This window comes from Sycon ciliatum, chromosome 2 (assembly GCF_964019385.1).
Source record: "Sycon ciliatum chromosome 2, ocSycCili1.1, whole genome shotgun sequence".
In the NCBI taxonomy this organism is placed as follows: domain Eukaryota; kingdom Metazoa; phylum Porifera; class Calcarea; order Leucosolenida; family Sycettidae; genus Sycon; species Sycon ciliatum.
Genome location: NC_088644.1, coordinates 2,994,161 through 3,013,023, shown reverse-complemented (window position 1 = coordinate 3,013,023; position 18,863 = coordinate 2,994,161). Strand labels below are relative to the sequence as shown.

Below are 18,863 nucleotides of genomic sequence, written 5' to 3'. Positions count from 1 at the left end.
GGCTGTTAGTCGGACACCAGTGCAGTGCATGCAGTAGATCTGTTCAGGCTGTATAATCATGTAGTTGCGGAACAGTAGATCTACTGACAGTCAGTCTGTCTGCGAGTGTGGCAGTGTCACTGTCAGACACCGACCGTCCGTGTGTCACCACGTCCGCCACCAGGTAACCTGGTTACCACTGCATGCAGAGTTTTGCAGTCTTTTAGTAATAGTTAGAACTTAGATGCTACCCGGGGGTACCCAAGCACCAGAGAATAGTAGGTCTACTGTCGACATGTCTGGTAGATCTACTTGCAATCATTATTGTAGTAACTGTTGTAGTCTGACACTGACTCGACTCGGATCGGAGCTAGCACTGTAGCAGCGGGGAGTCGTAACTCGTAGATGTACAAACTCTTCAGTGCTGTCCACAGTCACAGACCTCGCAACAACACCGTCGTAAGCTGACTGACGGTGAAGCCACTTGTGAACGCGTCGTCTACGCAGCTAGCTAGCTGCCTGGCTTGACGGTTGACCGTTCATGATCTTATTCCCTTCTTGCTGGTGAAAAGCGTTCCTGCCGCCGCTGCTATGCGGCGGTTCCCAATCAACATCATGTATCCGTCCTGGAAGCTGTACTTCATCACGCTACTTATGTGTGCGCTGCTGCTGGCTTTCGGTGTGGAGGTAGTGCTGCGTGTCTACCAAGTCGAGGGCCTACACGTTCATCAGGTGTTGAAACCGGTGAGTGCTCCGACAAGCACGCAGCTTCACTCTTGTTGTGCCGAGTACAGCTACAGTCTCTGTATCGGCTATAGTGCAGTGACCGGGTACAGGGTGTTAGGCTACATCGGATATCCAAAGCAAAATGCATTTTGCCAGTCGAAATATCATTGCGACATTAGAAGTTTAGAACCTATAGTCGGTTGCAGTGATACATGTACATTAGAAGTTTAGAACCTATAGTCGATTGTAGTGATACAATCATGTACATTAGAAGTTTAGAACCTATAGTCGGTTGTAGTGATACATGTACATTAGAAGTTTAGAACCTATAGTCGGTTGTAGTGATACAATCATGTACATTAGAAGTTATACCTATACTATAGAGTATAGGCGGTTGTAGTGATACATGTTGTGTATGGGATATTGCGATGGTTTACACTGTGCAAGAATCAGATTTTTTCAATACCGATTTTGAGGAGGCTTCTATTCAAGAGGGGCTTCTATTCAAGAGGGGCGTTTATTGTTTCATTCCATACCAGTATTCCACAGCAACTCGACCCTGAGTTGGTTCGCACACACTAAGTCGACCTGGACATACAGTCGACCTACCCTTATACAGGTAGACTCCCTTTAATTTGAACCTCAAATTGCCAGGCCCTAACTTCGAATTATCCGGAACTTCTAATTACCCAAATGCAGGCCCCATGCACTGACCTGTATGTCAAAATGCTTGAAATCGCATGCTGAATATTTTTTGCACACTTTTATTTGCATCAACGAAACATAGGTGGTCGTACCGGTCATGTACAACGGATCATCAAAACACTGGATCGACACAAAATCATTTGACATTATCTTCATCTTCTAGTGAAGAAGTTGTCAGTCACTGCAGCTTTCCTGAAACAATTTCAACGGAAAAGAACTGCGCTGCTAATCCGCGTCATGAAAGGCCGTCGGACACCAGCACGTCGTTCTGAAGAACGGAAGTAGAGCATAGGCATAGACAATATTTACAACAATAGTGTTGTTGTGCGCCAACATCTCCGCGCACGAGCTGGCGCGGCAAGAAAGGCCATCGAGATCCGCGAAGAGAGTCAGCCACCAGGAAGAAATTGTCTTCAATCAAACCTTTGCAATTTGCCTCGCACGGGCTTGAATCAAATTTCGAGAGAAGGTGGGTTTCTTGAACGCTATAGTCGATCCTGCAGCGGACCATCGATCGATTTTTGAGCTACTCTTGGCTAGAGAAGGAGAAAAGAATGAACTTCGAATTACAAGGATAGCAACTCAATCTCACTTCGAAATAAGCGTTCAAAGGACATAGCCAATTTACTGTAAACAGCTCTTCTGTACGAAGACTGGGTTCGAATTATCCAACCGACGCACTTTTCGTACTTCGAATTATGCATTCGATTTTGACTTGAAGTGACTTGCAGAAGATCGGTACGACGAAAAAGTACGAATTACACGGATTGTTTGAATTATACCGTATTCGAATTAGAGGGAGTCTACCTGTAACGATATTTGCGTCAGACCAAGAAATATTGTTATAAGGGGTCGTCCATAATTATCGAACTTTTTCACGAAACGAAATAATTTCGTTATGGGGTGGGAGGGGGTTGATCAATTTCGTTTCAGAAAAGTTCGATACATGTACATGGCCATAGGAGCAGTTACACACTTGCGGGTTTTGTTGTATATGCATTGTATATGTCAACACTTTTTACGTTCTGAGGGGGAGGGAGGGAGGGGTTGGGTCTAAACTAAAATAATTCGTTTGGTGAAAAAAGTTCGATATTTACGGACGGCCCCTAAGGGTAATATTGTTATAAGGGTAACTGGTTCATTTCATACACGTACGTCATAATGCATGGATTTTGTTCATTTTTTACACTCTTCATAGCATAAAAAACTGATATACATGCACATCATGTACACAGCAAGGTGCCCACTGGTGCCCCCATTGGATTTCGTCATGTCCCAGCGACTTATCAATTGAAGCTTGCCCTCCCTAGATAGTGGGCTCTACATTTTCCCTGCAAGATATTGTTATAAAATGGTGGAAGTGCGCAAGTTCGATTGGGAGTAAAGGAGGAAGGAAGCATCTCAGCTTCCTCGGACCAAGACCATTCGAATCAGCACCCCGAAGATTGCAGCTGGTGAAAATTAACAAAATTTGATTTTAAGGTATACTTCCCCTTTACGATCCGTAGAGTATTGATGAGCATGTGCAGTGCGTATGTATGAGTGTACCATCGTTACATATGTATTTTTGACCGAGTGCGAGGGCAATACTATCTGATATCTGCCCAAACGGCTCTAACTTTTGAAGTTTTTGGAGGAGAGCCCAAAATGCCACCTAAAACAATGTCTGATCGTACCGTCCTGAAACACTTTCCCACACCCGTGCACAATAAAAGCAGTTTCAAATGACTTCGGGTACATTCAAAAATCCTCTCGAAAAGGTTGGGAAGCTGTTATTATATCCTGTCTGCATTGTAGGAGATTCTCCAAAGCTCTCCAAGCTCTCCGAACTGCAAAGGTGGTTGAACGTGGAGATTCCCACGTCTTGGAATCAGCGCATCTGTACTACTCAGTAGTACTGAAAGCCATGTGTGGATCATGAGCGTCTTTTTTGCTACGGATTTATTTATACGCACAGTGCGTATTGCATTTGTGTCACTCAAGGCCGCGGCCCCTTTGGCACTTCACATGGGCAACAGATCTCCGATTTCTTCGAGACTCGTTCCTAAATTATTCCAGTTTTTTCGACTTCCAGGAAAAAATTCTCGAAGAAACTAGAGAAGATTAGAACGCATCCTAAGGCTCTCAGAAAAATTTATCAGCTTGGGAGTGAAAAGGGTATTAGTCCAGTGGAAAAATTGACTGTCACCACCAGGACTGGACCAGGTAAGTGGTAGAGCATCACCGACCTAGAGCGGATGCTCTACCACCAACTTCTACGGCGCCGTAGTAGTCATCGTCCAAGGAGAGACTGTTCAAAATGTTCTTCTGACATCGAAACCGGCTCCCCAGCTTCCTGAGGAGTTACACGGGCTGGTGGTACAGCCCTCACTGGGCTTAACGCACAAACTAGTGCGCACGGGAAGCCCCAATACGTCAAATATTCGTCAGTTTGAGGCACGTTACATTTGGTCGTCTGCTGGCTTGTATGACGTGTGTATACTGTTCATGCTCTCTATTCTAATGCAGGCTCTCGCTTATGTACGCTTCAACCAGCCTTGTTATCCTAGCAATCAGGCATTTCGCTTGAAAGAGCTCGTCCGTAACACTAAGAACTTTGCAGCGGTAAGTACTAAGTCGAGTGTAGTGTGTTGAGGTGCCTAACCGCTACTACAGAAATTTTCTCGCTATGAATTGCTAGATTGTTGCTGAGGCAGCGGAGCCTGCTGGCACAGCTCTCCCTATCACTCTGGCCATGTCTGTGTCTACACAGTACAGCTCTCTCTATCACCCTCACCCTGTCTGTGTCAACATGCTTTAGTACTGCTGTGGACTGGGGCTCTGAATCGAATGCACTTGGTCAGAGGAGGCTCTGAACAACTCGTTCCTCAAATTCCCATCTATTTCAGTACTTCAAGGATAAGTTACTACAGTCCATTCAGAAAAAGATGGGCTCTGGCTCTGGCGAGCTCCCGTATTTGGCGATTTTTCGTGATTTCATTGTACACAGTGCAGTGCTGCGAAATTTGAACTTTGAAAAAGAGTCCAAAAAGGGTACCTGAACTGGGGTTCGAACCACACAATGCACTGTTGCAGGCAGGGTCAAACGGCCTGGATTTTGATGGTTTTTTCCAATTCAATGCTTCTGGGGCAAAACCTGGCCGATATCCTATTCTTGTTATGGCTTGCTTTTTGGACAAATAGACTTCAGAAACATAATTGGAAGAGGATTCCATAGGGGATTGCAGAAAAAATTCTAAAAAAACTCAAAGTTTGACCCATTTATGGCCAAAAGCTAGAAGTCCATCTTTTTCTGAATGGACTGTAGTGGCGGCTCTACAGCATCGCACCTGGCAGGCGCACTTAAACAGCTGATTTTGAACCCATTAAATTGAGGAAGGTTTTGTTGCCGGGTCAATTGAATGTCAAGATCACAAGTCGTCTTCTGAAATGCTGCGTCCAAGGAGGCAATGATGCTCACCTCGCGAGAAATGTGAGTGCACGGCACACATGTGTGAAGTTGTGCATTTTTAGCTGATGAACTCGATACTCAGGATACTTCAGCCTTGTTGCGTTTAAGCACGCCAGCCAGGACAGCACTTGTGGTCGCTCTATGCAGGTCGGATCAAGTCCCTTCGTACAAAACAAGCCAGTTGCTTGTCGCGCAAAGCAGATGGTCATTTTTCCCAGTGCAGTTTCTATCCATAACTGCCTGTACATGGAAAACGGCCATTAAAATCAGGTGGTCACTGACAGCGAGGTCACTTAACCCTGGTGTACTGTGTGTGTTTTTCTTATCCCTGATATTGTGTTCTCATGGTTACCTGTCTGTGCTGATAGGTTGCAGATGAGGTTGGCCTGCGGTATTGGCTGGACTATGGCACCTTGTTGGCAGCACATCGCTCAGGTCGCATCATACCCTGGGATCACGATGCCGACATGGGGGCCATGCAGATTGAGTTTATGGCAAATTTTAACGAACTCAAGCGGCTGCTGGCCAAGCGTGGTGATGTCCTATACTATGGCGGTGCGTGCCGTTATTTCATTCGCCGGGCCGTTGTGCCAGAAGAAGCCCGTGGTGAGATCATTCGAGCCGAGGTCGTACTCCACGTACCCATTGTCAATTTGGGACAGGACAATGATCAGCTCATCACTCGTTGCGAAGTGCCAGATATATTCCGTTACACATTTCCTAGGCGATACATTGACACTATGACAACGGTAACATTTGAAGGAGTGGATATGACAGCACCGAATCCTGTCAAGGAGTTTCTTGCCGTATACCGCTACCCGAACTCCTACTGGCTTCCCGTACCGTACCGTATCAATTGCTATTTCGAATCTATGTATTATTTTTCGTTCTTGGTGCTGTTCGTGGCAGTACTCAGCGTTGTGGGCATTCTCTATTTCTGCGCCATGTTGCATTGCCTGGCACGCACTTTGCCCACTGTAAGGTCCGGGCGACTATGTTGTGTCCCCACAAATTTAGCAAGCATGTGATGTTGCCGGCAGCAGGATTGCCGATGTCCACGCTCTCCCGTCGTGGTGAGTACTGGCGGATGGTGTTTTTTTGTCACCGTGCAGGGCTGGTGGTCATGCCACGTTTCCACTGCATTTCGATGTATAGTCATGTACAGTGGAATCCCTTCATATCCCCGGATGCCCAGTAAACAGGTGTGTTCACTATCGAGTGGGCGACATCCATCAGCCAACCGACCCCTTGATCCTAGTCTTACCACATCAGACGGTCGAGTACGCACATGTGGAGTGAATTTCAATTTATATAGTTCCAAACTGGATACTTGAATCATCTTGCCTCTATTTCTTCAAAGGCTTTCTTGCCCATTACGCTTTGAGTTTATCTACCGAGTGAATACTTGAAACTTGAACTTGAACAAGATCACTTTTGTGGTGGTGGGGTGGGGGGGGGGGGACGAAGTATTTACCTACAAGTATGAAGAAATAGCATCACAAGCCGGTGGTGACCATTACAACTAGGTGGCAAAGTTAGCGAAGAATTATGAGACAAGGGGAGATGAAAAAAGGGAAGAAAGAAAGAGGAGGTGAGAAATGAGACGAGCTACAGGGACTGAATCGCCCACGGTACAAAGACGAACACCCAAGCCAGGCAAGGGCCGCAGCGCAGCAGCTACAAGTCGGTCGCTTGTGGAGTCGAGCCAAGATCGGTAAGTGAAAAAGCTGAAGTAACGTTAGTTGGCTCACTTTTCTGGAATGGGGTTGAGCCAACATTGGATCAGTGGTTGGAGGTGTAAAATTAGTACTTGGTGCTGTAAAATTAGTACTTGGATCTCACACACACATTTCTTACCATTTATTTATTTAAATAATCTACGTGGAGATAAAAGTTTAATAATAGCTATGAAAAGTATGAATGCCGCAGACATCACCACGCAACATGACAATTTGTTCAAGGTTTGGTTTTGTGTGTTTCCAAAATCGATTTTCAAGCTCCGATCATCAGTGGAAATACGGAACTAAAGTGATCAAGGGAAAAACAAAGGTTAAAAATCCAAAGAAGTGTGACACATGACGGGTAACTTGTGGTAAGTATTACAAAAAGTGAGAACTAAGATAAAGAGTAAGTGTGACAAATGGGCATGAACAGTGCAGAAACAACTCATGAACACGGGGTGCAACCTCACGAAAATAACCTAAGTGCTAAAACATGTTCCTTTTGCTTACACAAATCGGGCTTATGCGTACGAATACAAACAGCTTCAAGGACCTTCAACTGCTGGACATAACGGGCACGACACAGTACAGAGAAGTGGAAATCATCATACACACTCAAACAATCGGGACGAGATAACAAATGCAAGTACACAGCTGACTTCTTACGAATTTCACCCTCATCAGCTCCATCACCTTCCCTGCCACCTAACTCCTCCTCGTCCGTTTTATCACCACCAGCCGTCTCATCGTCATCCGCCTCGTCGTCATCCGCCGCCTCGTCATCACCCGCCTCGTCGTCATCTGTATCCTCGCCGTCATCCGCCTCGTCGTCATCTGTATCCTCGTCATCCGCCGCATCATCACCCAACTCATATTCACCACCAGTCAGTCGTCTGATACCATCCATGTTCTCCTTCCTACGTCTGTCCCGTGCCACTGTCCTTACCTCATCTACGTCCCGAGATTGTGTTCCGTTTTGCTTCTGGTTTCTGGTCTCCTTCGATGCTCCGCGTGGGCCTTGGCCATTCCTAGCATATATTTCGGTTGAATAATTGGCGGTCGACCTCCGTGGTCTCTGGACCCACGGATCAAGCGCCGGAGGGTGCTGCGGTGTCCGCACAGCCGGATACTGTGTCAAAGAAATGGGATCAATTTCTGTGATTGGCGGTACTGTCGTTGTTGCCGACTCCACCCCAACCCCAGCCACCAACGGCACTGGTGGTGGCTCCGGTGGCGGCAAGGGCAACGGTGGAGAAGGCACATTCGGTTGGCTTAGTGATCCACCACTCTTCCTCTGCACCGTGTGTTCGACTTGCTCTGATTGTGTCGGTGGTAGAGGGAGCGGGTTCTTGCGTGGTCTTCCCCGCTTCGGGCGCTTCGCTTTTGCTGCGTCCGGCAGCATGTGAAGTGGTACATGCTGCTTGATACGTGCGCTCAGGTGTTGAAGGGTCCTATCAACGTACCGGCTATCACAATTCCGGCACTCAAATTGGTAGACCAAGTGGCTCAATAGGTGGGATGGTAGGACATCCTTCCTCACCGTGAACGCACGTATCGTAGTGAACACAGGGATGAAGTGCGCCGCAAAGTATGTTTGTGTAACTAACGTTTTGATTGTGCGGCACAATGTCTGTGATGCCTCTCCTTTCCAAGGTAAGGAAAGGTAGACTGGGCAACGACTTGGACCTATGATGACGACCTTTGGTTTTGATGCTGATTTTAGTAGCTTGTTTAGCAGTTCCTCCGGTGATGATCGGAGCTTGAAAATCGATTTTGGAAACACACAAAACCAAACCTTGAACAAATTGTCATGTTGCGTGGTGATGTCTGCGGCATTCATACTTTTCATAGCTATTATTTATTTATTTTATTTATTTATTACAGCATATCATAGCACAGTGAGAACACCGGCCAATACAAAGAGAGAGGGTGTTAGCCAACCACGGCAAGGCAGGGAGAAGGGGAGGAGAAGAAAAAGGAACCATAAAGAATAAGAAGTGTACTGAAGGGTTAGAACTATAGGGTAGGAGAGGGGAACTGTATGACAGACCTATCTCCTGGTAAGAGTCATTATCTCACAGAGTCATTATCTCACACGTTCCCCTAGTGCATTAGTTTTACAACGGTGTCATCTGTATTCGTTTGAGCAACGAGTTAAAAAAAATATTTGAAACTATACGTTTTGGTCTATCGCTGCTTGTCATCAATTACTAGCCCCCTCCTTCAGTCACTGTTTCTCCTGCGTTCAGTTGGCCCGCACACAAATGCTCGTACTCGTGGCCAGGATACAGCTGCCTTAGTATTACCTACTGTACATATTGGGTATGGACTGCGCTCAGTTTCTTTTCTGGCGGCAGGTCGGTGGAACACTCTTCCTCCAAACTGTCGTCAGGCACAATCTGCTGGTACTTTTGCTCACCTCACAAAGATTCACCTAGGGTTCCCTCTAACAAGGCCATGCCTGTTGGGACTCCCCTAGTCAAATAATAAATACTACTACACGTACTACTACTACTAGTACATGTAGTATAGGGGGGAGGGGGAGACTTGGGAGAGAGGCCCGAAGGGCCGATCGAGAAAGTCGATTTTGGCTCACCGCCAGGTGAGCCAGAACCCCCTCCCCCTATACTACTAGCGCCCAAATAAGAAATTGCACTAAAGCCATATCGGGTGTTAGCGGGGGGCAGAACAAGAGCAGCAGAGACTTGGCCACGGGTGGTGGCTGCAGTGCGAGCACCATGGGCGCGCAAGGTAAAGCGGTCTCGCAGAAGAGGACTAGCAAGTCCATTCAGGCAGCGGTAAACAAATACATAGGTTTTAGATAGCCTCAATTGAAGTATTATTCGTTCTCGTTTTGCTTCTTTGAATGTTGCTGAACAGTTTTCCTCTCCATGCTCTGCTAAATCGTTGCCTGTACGCGCCACGTCTGGCGCCTTGTTCCTACGCTAACACTTAGCACCTTATTCGTCATCACGCGCTCTTCTTATCTACATGTATGTGCTGAGTAAGTGTTGGTGTAGAGGCAAGGTGTTAGATGTGGCCGCCGCTCTTGCTATATACTTGTAGTTCATTGGAGCGTAGGCACAGTTGTTGTTTTTCCAGAGTTCTGCTTGTGCCATGCTGGTATTTTTCTGAATGGTCATCGAAGTAAATCTGAGTATGGTTCAAGACAGTTAGTTGCCTTTCGAGAGTATCTCTGGGTTTATGAGCCACACTCCTTTTTAGTACTGTAGTATGATTTTACGAAAGGCTCAAGAGCTGCGGTTGTTTTTTCTTGCTGCCACAACTAGCCCTTTGGCCTTGGCGGCTAGGCTTTCCCCAAATCGGCCCGTTTTTTCGCCTATTCGGCTTTTCGCCTAGCTCAAAAATACATCAGGTTCGGCTGCAAAATCAGCTGATTGTTGGAAAATCGGCTGCAAAATTGGAATATATTGGAAAATCGGCTAAAAGAATTGTTGGCACATTGGCTTCAAAGTTGGTGAGATATTGGAAATACAGCTCTGCTAGATGGAACTAGCCACAACTGTACGTTGTAGTGTAGTATTTTACCAGTGACGGTCTTCCTACTGGCTAATGTTTGTTGGAGAGAAGGTCAAAGGACACGAGTCACACAACCTCAACGCACTATACTGTAGTACTACCGGTACAAGTAGGCATGGGCGGGTAATGCTAGCATTATGGCTGGCATTATAGTCCCTTTTTTCCAGGTGGCATAATGCTGGCATTATAACCATTTCGCATGCAAAATTGGCATTACAAGCTGCCATTACAAGCTGCCACAACAGATGTTGTAATAAATATACAATTATTGTATATTTATTACAACATCTCAAGACTCGGTGGAAACACCGGCCAATGTTAAAGAGAGTGGGTGATTGCCAACCACGGCGATAAATAAAAGTAAGGGGAGGGAAAAAGAAAGAGTAGCAAAATGAACAGCAACAACTCCGTAAAGAAAGAGAAAGATAATGTCAAATAAAAACAGTGAAAAACACAGAGACGCAAAGGACATGTGGATAATGAGCTATGCATGTCGTAGTAAATAAGGGGCGGCACGGATCTTAAACAGGCGGAGTGAGGTCAGGTCCTTAAAGGGGAAGTGCATCGATTTTTCAAGTAGGGCTCAGATGAAAGACAATTGGATATCGGTTCCGATGGTATATCTCTCGCTTGCGTACGGCAAGGGAAACTTGCCATATCGCCGATTTCCTGATCCCGTTTCCATGGCGACTACAGGTGATGACGCACATTCTGCTTAGCTCCGTGAGAGAGAAGGTCGATCACTGCAGAATTGTGTCATTTTCAGTTGTTTTCTTGTATTCACGAAGTGAAAGAAGTACTGTGTTCAATGCTGTTAGTGCCGTGAACTGTTTATTAGTAGTCCTCTCCGTTGTGCACTGGGACGTGACACCGACAGGGGAAAGCTGGAGTGCGGAGACGTTAGCTGGCAAGCGAAAATCGTGACGAACCAAGTGCTGAAATCTTGGTTGGGACAAATCAAACGTTCAGCATTTACCTCAACCAAGGACCATGCCGTTTGCTCTTTCCACTTCCTGAAGATGGATGCGCTGCCTGCTGGAGACTCTCCTATCTCTCGTAACATCTTCTGAAGCCAGGTGAGACGACGAGTAGCGGAGATTAGCGAACGAAATAATGTCGTATGTTTTGAAATTTTGCTGCTCAGGAGAGATGGCATGATATGAACTTAGTCCATGTGAACTCAATCAGCCCATGAACTAACCCATGAACAAATGCTTTCCTTGCAGACGTGCATGTGTCTATCCAATCTACACGTAGAGATCATTCCATGCCCTCAGTGAATGGCCTATTTATAATTATATTATTTGTCCATACACTTCATCTGCATGTTGTCTCTATGGAGAAGGGTATTGTTCATTTCATATGAAGAAGTTCGGGCAATAGATGCTTTCCTCTGGTACAATTCTGTTGACCTGATGTTCTTTCTAGCTTCATGGGTAGCTTAGGTGAGGTACCATCACCATCATGTTTACATGAGGGTCAACCACTGCACCGTTCTTTGTTGTGACATGACGTAAGTTATTGTAACTGCTCGCAGACCCCATAACTTCCAGCAACACCTAGCATGGTTTTCCGTCACCGTTGTGGGTGAACAAATTCCTGTCCAACATATTTATACAGACAAGCCAGCACACACCATGCGCCATACACACACTTGCCCTGCCCTGTCGAGTCACAGCCACGTGGGCCCGGAGGGGCAGTGGAGAGAGAATGTGAGAACGCCGCCCCATGGCGCCCGGGACACAAAAACAAGAGTTTGTCTATGTAGGGAGCAACACACATACATACATACACCACACACACACACACACACACACACACACACACACACACACACACACACACACACACACACACACAAAATGAGAGTTCGGGTCATCTGCCACGAGACTGACGTACGGCAGGGGAGAGCTTCAGCAGCGGTGTCTATTCCTGCCCTGGACCGAACGGAAGCAGCGGTCGCGGGACACACAGTATTCACCACAACACGGCTCCACTGTCGTTGGGGGCTGAGCCACACACTTGTGACGGGCAAGAACGCCACAGCTAAGAAAGCAACGGCCACAGCGATCACACTGGCATGCTCCACGCTGCTCCTGCCCACACTCTCTCCCTCTCTCTCTCTCTCTCTCTCTCTCTCTCACACACACACACACACACTCACTCACACACACACACTCACTCACACACACACACACACACACACACGTGCGCACATACTGCAAGAAAGAAAGAGAGCATGAGTGTCAGATTCTTGCATAGGAAGTGTTTATCAGCACACACTTATACATGCACATGCAGGCACTCAACGACCAACTATGCACCATGCCGTATGTTCGTCAAACATAAGATTGCAATACCAAAGAACAACATAAACAAGATCACTTACTTCGTTCTCCTCCAAGTGTGTCCTCCCCAGCCATTTCCCTAGGCAGAATGTAACCTACGAAATGGTTTCTCTAGACTAGGAGAAGATGCTTGGTATTCGCCATCTCTCCTGAGAAATGTTCAGCAAAAATGTCAAAACATACGACATTATTTCGTTCGCTAATCTCCGCTACTCGTCGTCTCACCTGGCTTCAGAAGATGTTACGAGAGATAGGAGAGTCTCCAGCAGGCAGCGCATCCATCTTCAGGAAGTGGAAAGAGCAAACGGCATGGTCCTTGGTTGAGGTAAATGCTGAACGTTTGATTTGTCCCAACCAAGATTTCAGCACTTGGTTCGTCACGATTTTCGCTTGCCAGCTAACGTCTCCGCACTCCAGCTTTCCCCTGTCGGTGTCACGTCCCAGTGCACAACGGAGAGGACTACTAATAAACAGTTCACGGCACTAACAGCATTGAACACAGTACTTCTTTCACTTCGTGAATACAAGAAAACAACTGAAAATGACACAATTCTGCAGTGATCGACCTTCTCTCTCACGGAGCTAAGCAGAATGTGCGTCATCACCTGTAGTCGCCATGGAAACGGGATCAGGAAATCGGCGATATGGCAAGTTTCCCTTGCCGTACGCAAGCGAGAGATATACCATCGGAACCGATATCCAATTGTCTTTCATCTGAGCCCTACTTGAAAAATCGATGCACTTCCCCTTTAACTTCTCTGGGTAGAGTGAATTTAATTGCCGGTCGACAACGGTGTCATGCATGAAGCTGGCTAGGTCCAGTTCCGAAAATCGTGCATCTGAACCCGTCCGCTTCGTCCGGAGACTTGACGTTGCAAATCAACCTTCTCAGTGGATTGTTTCAGACAACATGCTCACTTGCATCGTCCTGCGTCTCACCTTCACCACCCACGCCAACCCTGGATGCCGTTGCCTTCACGTCAGTCGTCGTCCTTTCCGATTGTTTCCTTTGTATCCTCCCTTGAGGTCTGTGTTGGTGGGGAGCACCCGCGGCGGTCGATTTGTCCCACCGGAAATAGAGCTGGATTCAACAGAAAGACCAACAACCATGGCTGCAACAACAACACCAGCTTCACATCCAACAACAACACCAGCTTCACATCCAACAACAACAACAACTAATCCACAAAACAAAGCAGCAAATGACAGACCACGGAGATCTACAGCAGATTACAACCGGACCTATGAATTCACGGTAAAAATACAAAGGAAACAATCGGAAAGGACGACGACTGACGTGAAGGCAACGGCATTCAGGGTTGGCGTGGGTGGTGAAGGTGAGACGCAGGACGATGCAAGTGAGGAGGAGAGTCAAACCGCGGGGGATGACGGAGCAGGTTCTGATTCCGACAGTGAGGGAGAAGGTGAGCTGAGTGAGGGTGAGAGTGAGTGTGAGGGTGTGCGCGTGAGTCGAGATTGTGTGCGTCCGTCTCGTAATAACAAGTCTTCAGTATACAATCATTTGGTTTCTAGTACTGACTGTTGTCGTACTTATTCTGATTCCTGTTTTTCTGTTTTGTGCCGTGCTCGTCATGGTTATCTTTTGCAGTTACAAGTTTTGGAAGCTGTTTGTCAGCGCATTCATAAGCCGAATTTGTGTGTCCAGAAAGATAGTGTTATTACCCTAAAATTGTTCAAATAATGTTCTGTTGTGTAGTGCGGCAACGTTGTTGCCACTTGTGCCTAAATGTGTTTTGTCACCTTCTTGTTTATTATTGTTATTATTATCATTCGTTCTCACTTTTTTGTTATTATTTATTTATTCATATTTTGATAGGGCAATCCCCACAGACTCAAGGCTTAAGGTCTTCTCGGCTGGCCGATTTGGGGAAAGCAGTATTGGCGGCTAATGCTCGATTGACAGATTCTGCTCGAAAAGCAGCCGGAGAAATTTAATTGGCAGAACCATACAAATCTTATGGCAGGCACTTTATTTTTTATTTTTTAATTTTTTATTGGGAACACAGCCCTACAACTTCCTTCTCCATTTTCTTTATCCACATACCAAACATGCATGAAAAATACCGGTATATGTACCAGAAAAGTACTAGAGTACCAAATTCTGCCCATTTTTCTGCCAGCATTATCCGCCAGGGGCCCAGGGCCTAGTGGCTAGTTTTGTTGTTTGTTCCGCTTTTGATTTTTTTAGTTCGTTACCTCAATACTTCACACGATAATACGAGCAATGTACAACTTCAAAGAGGGTCGAACAGGAACAAAATGGTCATCAAAAAGTTGCAAGTGAAGTGCATAGAACTACACACAGTGACACTGTACATATACCGTAGATCATCTACACTACAGTACAAGTACAAGCAAGGCTGGTGCAAAAGTCAGAGCTGCTAGGTCTACTCGTACAAAAAAATTGTAGTACAGTAGGTCTACGTACAAATACTACAATCATACTGCAGACCGGTCGACCCTAGGCCTAGTGTACCCAGTGCTAGCGCCGCTCATTCAGCGTCGATCGCTCCGGTCCGAGGTATATTATGCTCGGCAGGCCGCGAAAGAGAGCCCGTTACCTGGACCCCTACTCGCGCGGGTAGAGCGAAACTGAGCACCCTGGGATGCGAGCAGCTTTTTAGTACTCCCGGGTCCAAAATCTCACCACCAGGCCGGGATGATCAAAACGTCTGCCGGGTCTGCAGCCTACAAACGTGGATCTGCCGACACTGTGCTGTCGACGACATGTCCGGCAAGGCACCTCCTTGCGTGAAAGCAAGGAACGCTTTTTTTTTAGAAAGGAAGCTTCTTCTCCAAAATTTAAAATTTTTGAAAATTATTCCTTCTGAAAATATCATCGCGTTCTTGACCTCGAAGCTGACTGCTGAATGCGATTAGGAAAGAAGATTCCTGAAGATACACCAGACTGATTCTGGCAAGCCGTCTGTCGTCTAGATATGCAGTTGTTCGTCATGCATGGTCAGCAATCTTCCTCGTTCGTCCTTTCGTTTTCCTGACCACGATGATGACAAGCAGCTCTCATGCTCAGGTTAGTGCTGTACTTGTATGTCTGGGCACACAACACATCTGAGATTCACCCACTGACGTTATCGAACTGAAGAATGCAGCAAGGGTTCCTCGGATTCTCTTGATTTCGGAACAAATTTCCTTCACTTTCACCCTCTCAGTCTCTTCCCCATGCCCTCCATGCATGCACAATGCAGCTTGCATTTCAATTGCTGTTTTTTATACTTTGGCAGTGCCTCTGCTACACTTTCATATAGAGTGAGGTCCTGTAAATAGGATCGAACATTGTTGGTGGTGGTGTGTGTGTGTGGGGGGGGGGGGGGGGGGGGGTACGTTTGCAGCCAGGATGTAGGAATGACACTTCTGCACAGCAGGTGGCAATAGTCAAAACTGGTCACTCTACAAATCCCATACCTGCCAACCTTTGCAAACCTGAGATCCAATGACATACCTAGGCATGAAAATGTATACAAAAGAAGCTCGCGGTGAGGCATGGAACTAGTGCACTTTTGGGTGCCTATTACCGCCCTCGATATCGGGACGGTCCCGGCCAAATCGGGATGGTTGTCAGGTATGAAATCCCAACCGAGAAAACCATTTAATTTAAAGATAAACTCGGCCAGGACATAGCGACTTTCTGTTTGCCGGGGGGGGGGGGGGGGGAGGGTCATCGTCCGCAATATTGGTAGAGTTACGGTTACATTGTATATGTAGATACATGTGCATCAGGGATTCATAGCACCTGGGGAGACGACATGAGACCTAAGTACCCAAAACGTTGTGAGTTGTGACCCCGGATGGGGTAGTTCTACGTGATCTGTGTTTCTATAGACCTTATTCGATAACGTGATTTTTGGACTCGCCTCCAGGGATTTGTTGTAAGCTGGGGCACGCGTACGTGAAACGAGTGGCAAGAAAGGCCCAGTTCGTACAAGGGAGTAGTAAAATACCGGTATTTTTCTACTCCTATGTTCCCACGCCGAGTCCACTGTGCACTGAGTGCAGGTCTCTTGCCGCTCCCTGGTTCCCGGGACCCTGGTTCACGTGATTGTGACGTTTATTGAATAAGGTCTACATGTATATGCGGGCATGCATAAATCAACCCTTCCACAAGGACGGCTCAAACAGGCAGCCAAGGAGTGAAAATTTCGCTCCTGGGGCTAGGAGTGAAACGAAGGCCTCAATTTGCCAGATGAACCTTCTCCATCGAAACGAACGAAGGTGTCGAATAATTCTTTTACCAGTTCACAGTTGCCGTTCACGCGCACTCCCCGGGGTGGGGGGGGGGGGGGCTACTATGCACTTGTAGTGATACTTACCGTAAGCCAAGTGGAACACGACTAGTTGACTGCACAGACTACAGTACAGTATACATGCACATGTATACAGTGAAGATCAGTGCGTGCATGCCTGCCATAATCGTATGTTGACCTTCGTTCGAATTGAAAAGAGAGGGTCGTTTCGAAAAAGAAAAAAAGCTCGATGGAAGTATGATGCTGCTGACAATTCAAGACTCACTGAAGTCGCCTTTCTGGAATGGATCATGCACTCTAGGTTCATCCAATTGGATATGGACTCAAATCATTGTTACACCATTATTGTTTGGTTAGTTATTGTACATCCCATAGCATGTACAATCAACCTTGTGAATAATCTACCTCGGGTTTACAAAACAACTCGCAAATAACGACACAATCTTCAGATCTAGTGAACATTTGATTGCATACTTCCAACCTCACGAGTAACAACAATGCGAATAGCGACACTTTTCTCATTCACAATCGAGGGTCAGTATTCCCCAGGTTGACTGCAATTGCCAATCAAACAGGAGGGGCGAAAGTCGACCACGGCTGAAAAGGCATAAAGAAAAATTAATGTATATCATGAGCTAGATGGCTGAAGGAGGAAGTAGGTTTTCTGAGAAAGCAAGAAACAGAGGTGAATGAAGCACCAGGTCTGTCCATGCAGTGGATAGAATTATTGCATTGAAAGACAGGCTCTTTACATCAGCTTGCTACTATTATACCTACATTTGCTTTCTGCCTTTTTCATGCAGGATTCTGAAAGCTGGAGCAGCTCTGCTTACCTCGACCACTGAACTTACAACTAACTTCCAACCAAGTACAAGGCAATATTATGATGAATCAAGCACGCTTGCCATCATGTCATCATTGCAAAGTACATCGACAACATAGATTTGGTGCCGACTATGTATGATGTAGAGTGTGCTCTATGTATCTATACTACTGATTGGCCTACATTGTACTTATGTGGGCTGAGAGTAATCGATTGTGCTATATGGCAGTTTACTTGTATGTCATAGATGTTAACATTGCACACAGCTTCTGAAATGCTTTCTGTTGCACTGGCCTACTGCGGCCCACTGCAAATAGATTGTAGTGGCATGGGCCATGCCATAATTATAGTAGTATACCGGTACTACACCAACAATTTCACTGGTGCACTGTACTTACTGGTACGAGTAGATCTACATCATGCACAGCCTTGTCACTGCTTTTCTCATTTTTTATTAATTTACTGTACTGTACACATTTTGGCACAGCTCTTCCACAAAGAGTTACTAGTATTTTCTTCTGCATACCTACTGTATACAGTGACCTGACTGGTAACATCTATGGCTGTGAAATCACAAATTTCTGGGTTGACAGCCTCGAACCTATACGATTTGTTTCTAAGAACGTGCTATAAGAAATTTTCTATTGAAGTATTCTACTGTAGCTCGCAGGACATGGAGTGCAATTACGTAAAGTTTGGAACACCACTCTTCTGTGATTTGGATGTCAAATTATGAAATTCAGTGTGTGAGGTAAACCCATGCATGGCATACACTGCTATAGTATGACTCGAGGTAAAGTGTTCCAACGCATACTCATTATAGTGAATAGTTGTGTGACCAACGTTGTTGCTGCTGGATAAATAGTACATATTCTGAGATAACTGAAGCTACACAGCCATCTAATGTTCAGACATGCATCGAAGGGGCCGTAACGAGATCTGCAAGGCATGATTCTATACCTGTATTTGATGCTCTCTAGCCTAGGACATTCACCTGCCTCATTTTCTCTGTGCTGCATTGATGAGTCCATTAGTAACTAAAGGACGAAACAGCATGCTGTCTGCAGATTGGTAATTGTGTAAAGACAGACGTGTATGTAGTGGTAAAGCTCAGATACATGTGCAACGTAACAATCCCGGTGTTTGACAACAGCACAAACCTACACCGCAATTCTTAATTTTGGGCTGTGGTGTTCTTAGTATTCCAGGTTGGATGTTCTGTAGGCTTCCACGTTCTTGGGCGCACGACTTTACTGTGCCGAAGAATATTTTCAGCCAATGAACCCA

At 46.1% G+C, this 18,863-nt stretch overlaps 1 protein-coding gene and 1 long non-coding RNA gene across 2 annotated transcripts; both read left to right on the top strand.

The window, feature by feature from the left end:
• LOC135810709 (ribitol 5-phosphate transferase FKRP-like) lies at positions 1–6,253 on the top strand. The gene is made up of 3 exons (XM_065324191.1): positions 1–723; positions 3,919–4,014; positions 5,230–6,253. The coding sequence occupies exons 1-3, from the start codon at positions 571–573 to the stop codon at positions 5,887–5,889; spliced, it is 909 nt and encodes a 302-aa protein (XP_065180263.1). The 5' UTR covers positions 1–570; the 3' UTR covers positions 5,890–6,253.
• An 8,772-nt stretch (positions 6,254–15,025) lies between these two features.
• LOC135808255 (uncharacterized) lies at positions 15,026–18,282 on the top strand. Its single transcript, XR_010552070.1, has 2 exons — positions 15,026–15,522; positions 17,557–18,282. It is a non-coding gene; the product is annotated as an uncharacterized LOC135808255 (long non-coding RNA).
• The last annotated feature ends 581 nt before the right edge of the window (positions 18,283–18,863 follow it).

Excerpts from the sequence above, each read along its gene's own strand:
- LOC135810709 (XM_065324191.1), top strand. The coding sequence starts at position 571 with ATGCGGCGGTTCCCAATCAACATCATGTATCCGTCCTGGAAGCTGTAC. Across the intron at positions 724-3,918 it reads TTCATCAGGTGTTGAAACCG|GCTCTCGCTTATGTACGCTT; the intron begins GTGAGTGCTCCG and ends ATTCTAATGCAG. Across the intron at positions 4,015-5,229 it reads ACACTAAGAACTTTGCAGCG|GTTGCAGATGAGGTTGGCCT; the intron begins GTAAGTACTAAG and ends CTGTGCTGATAG.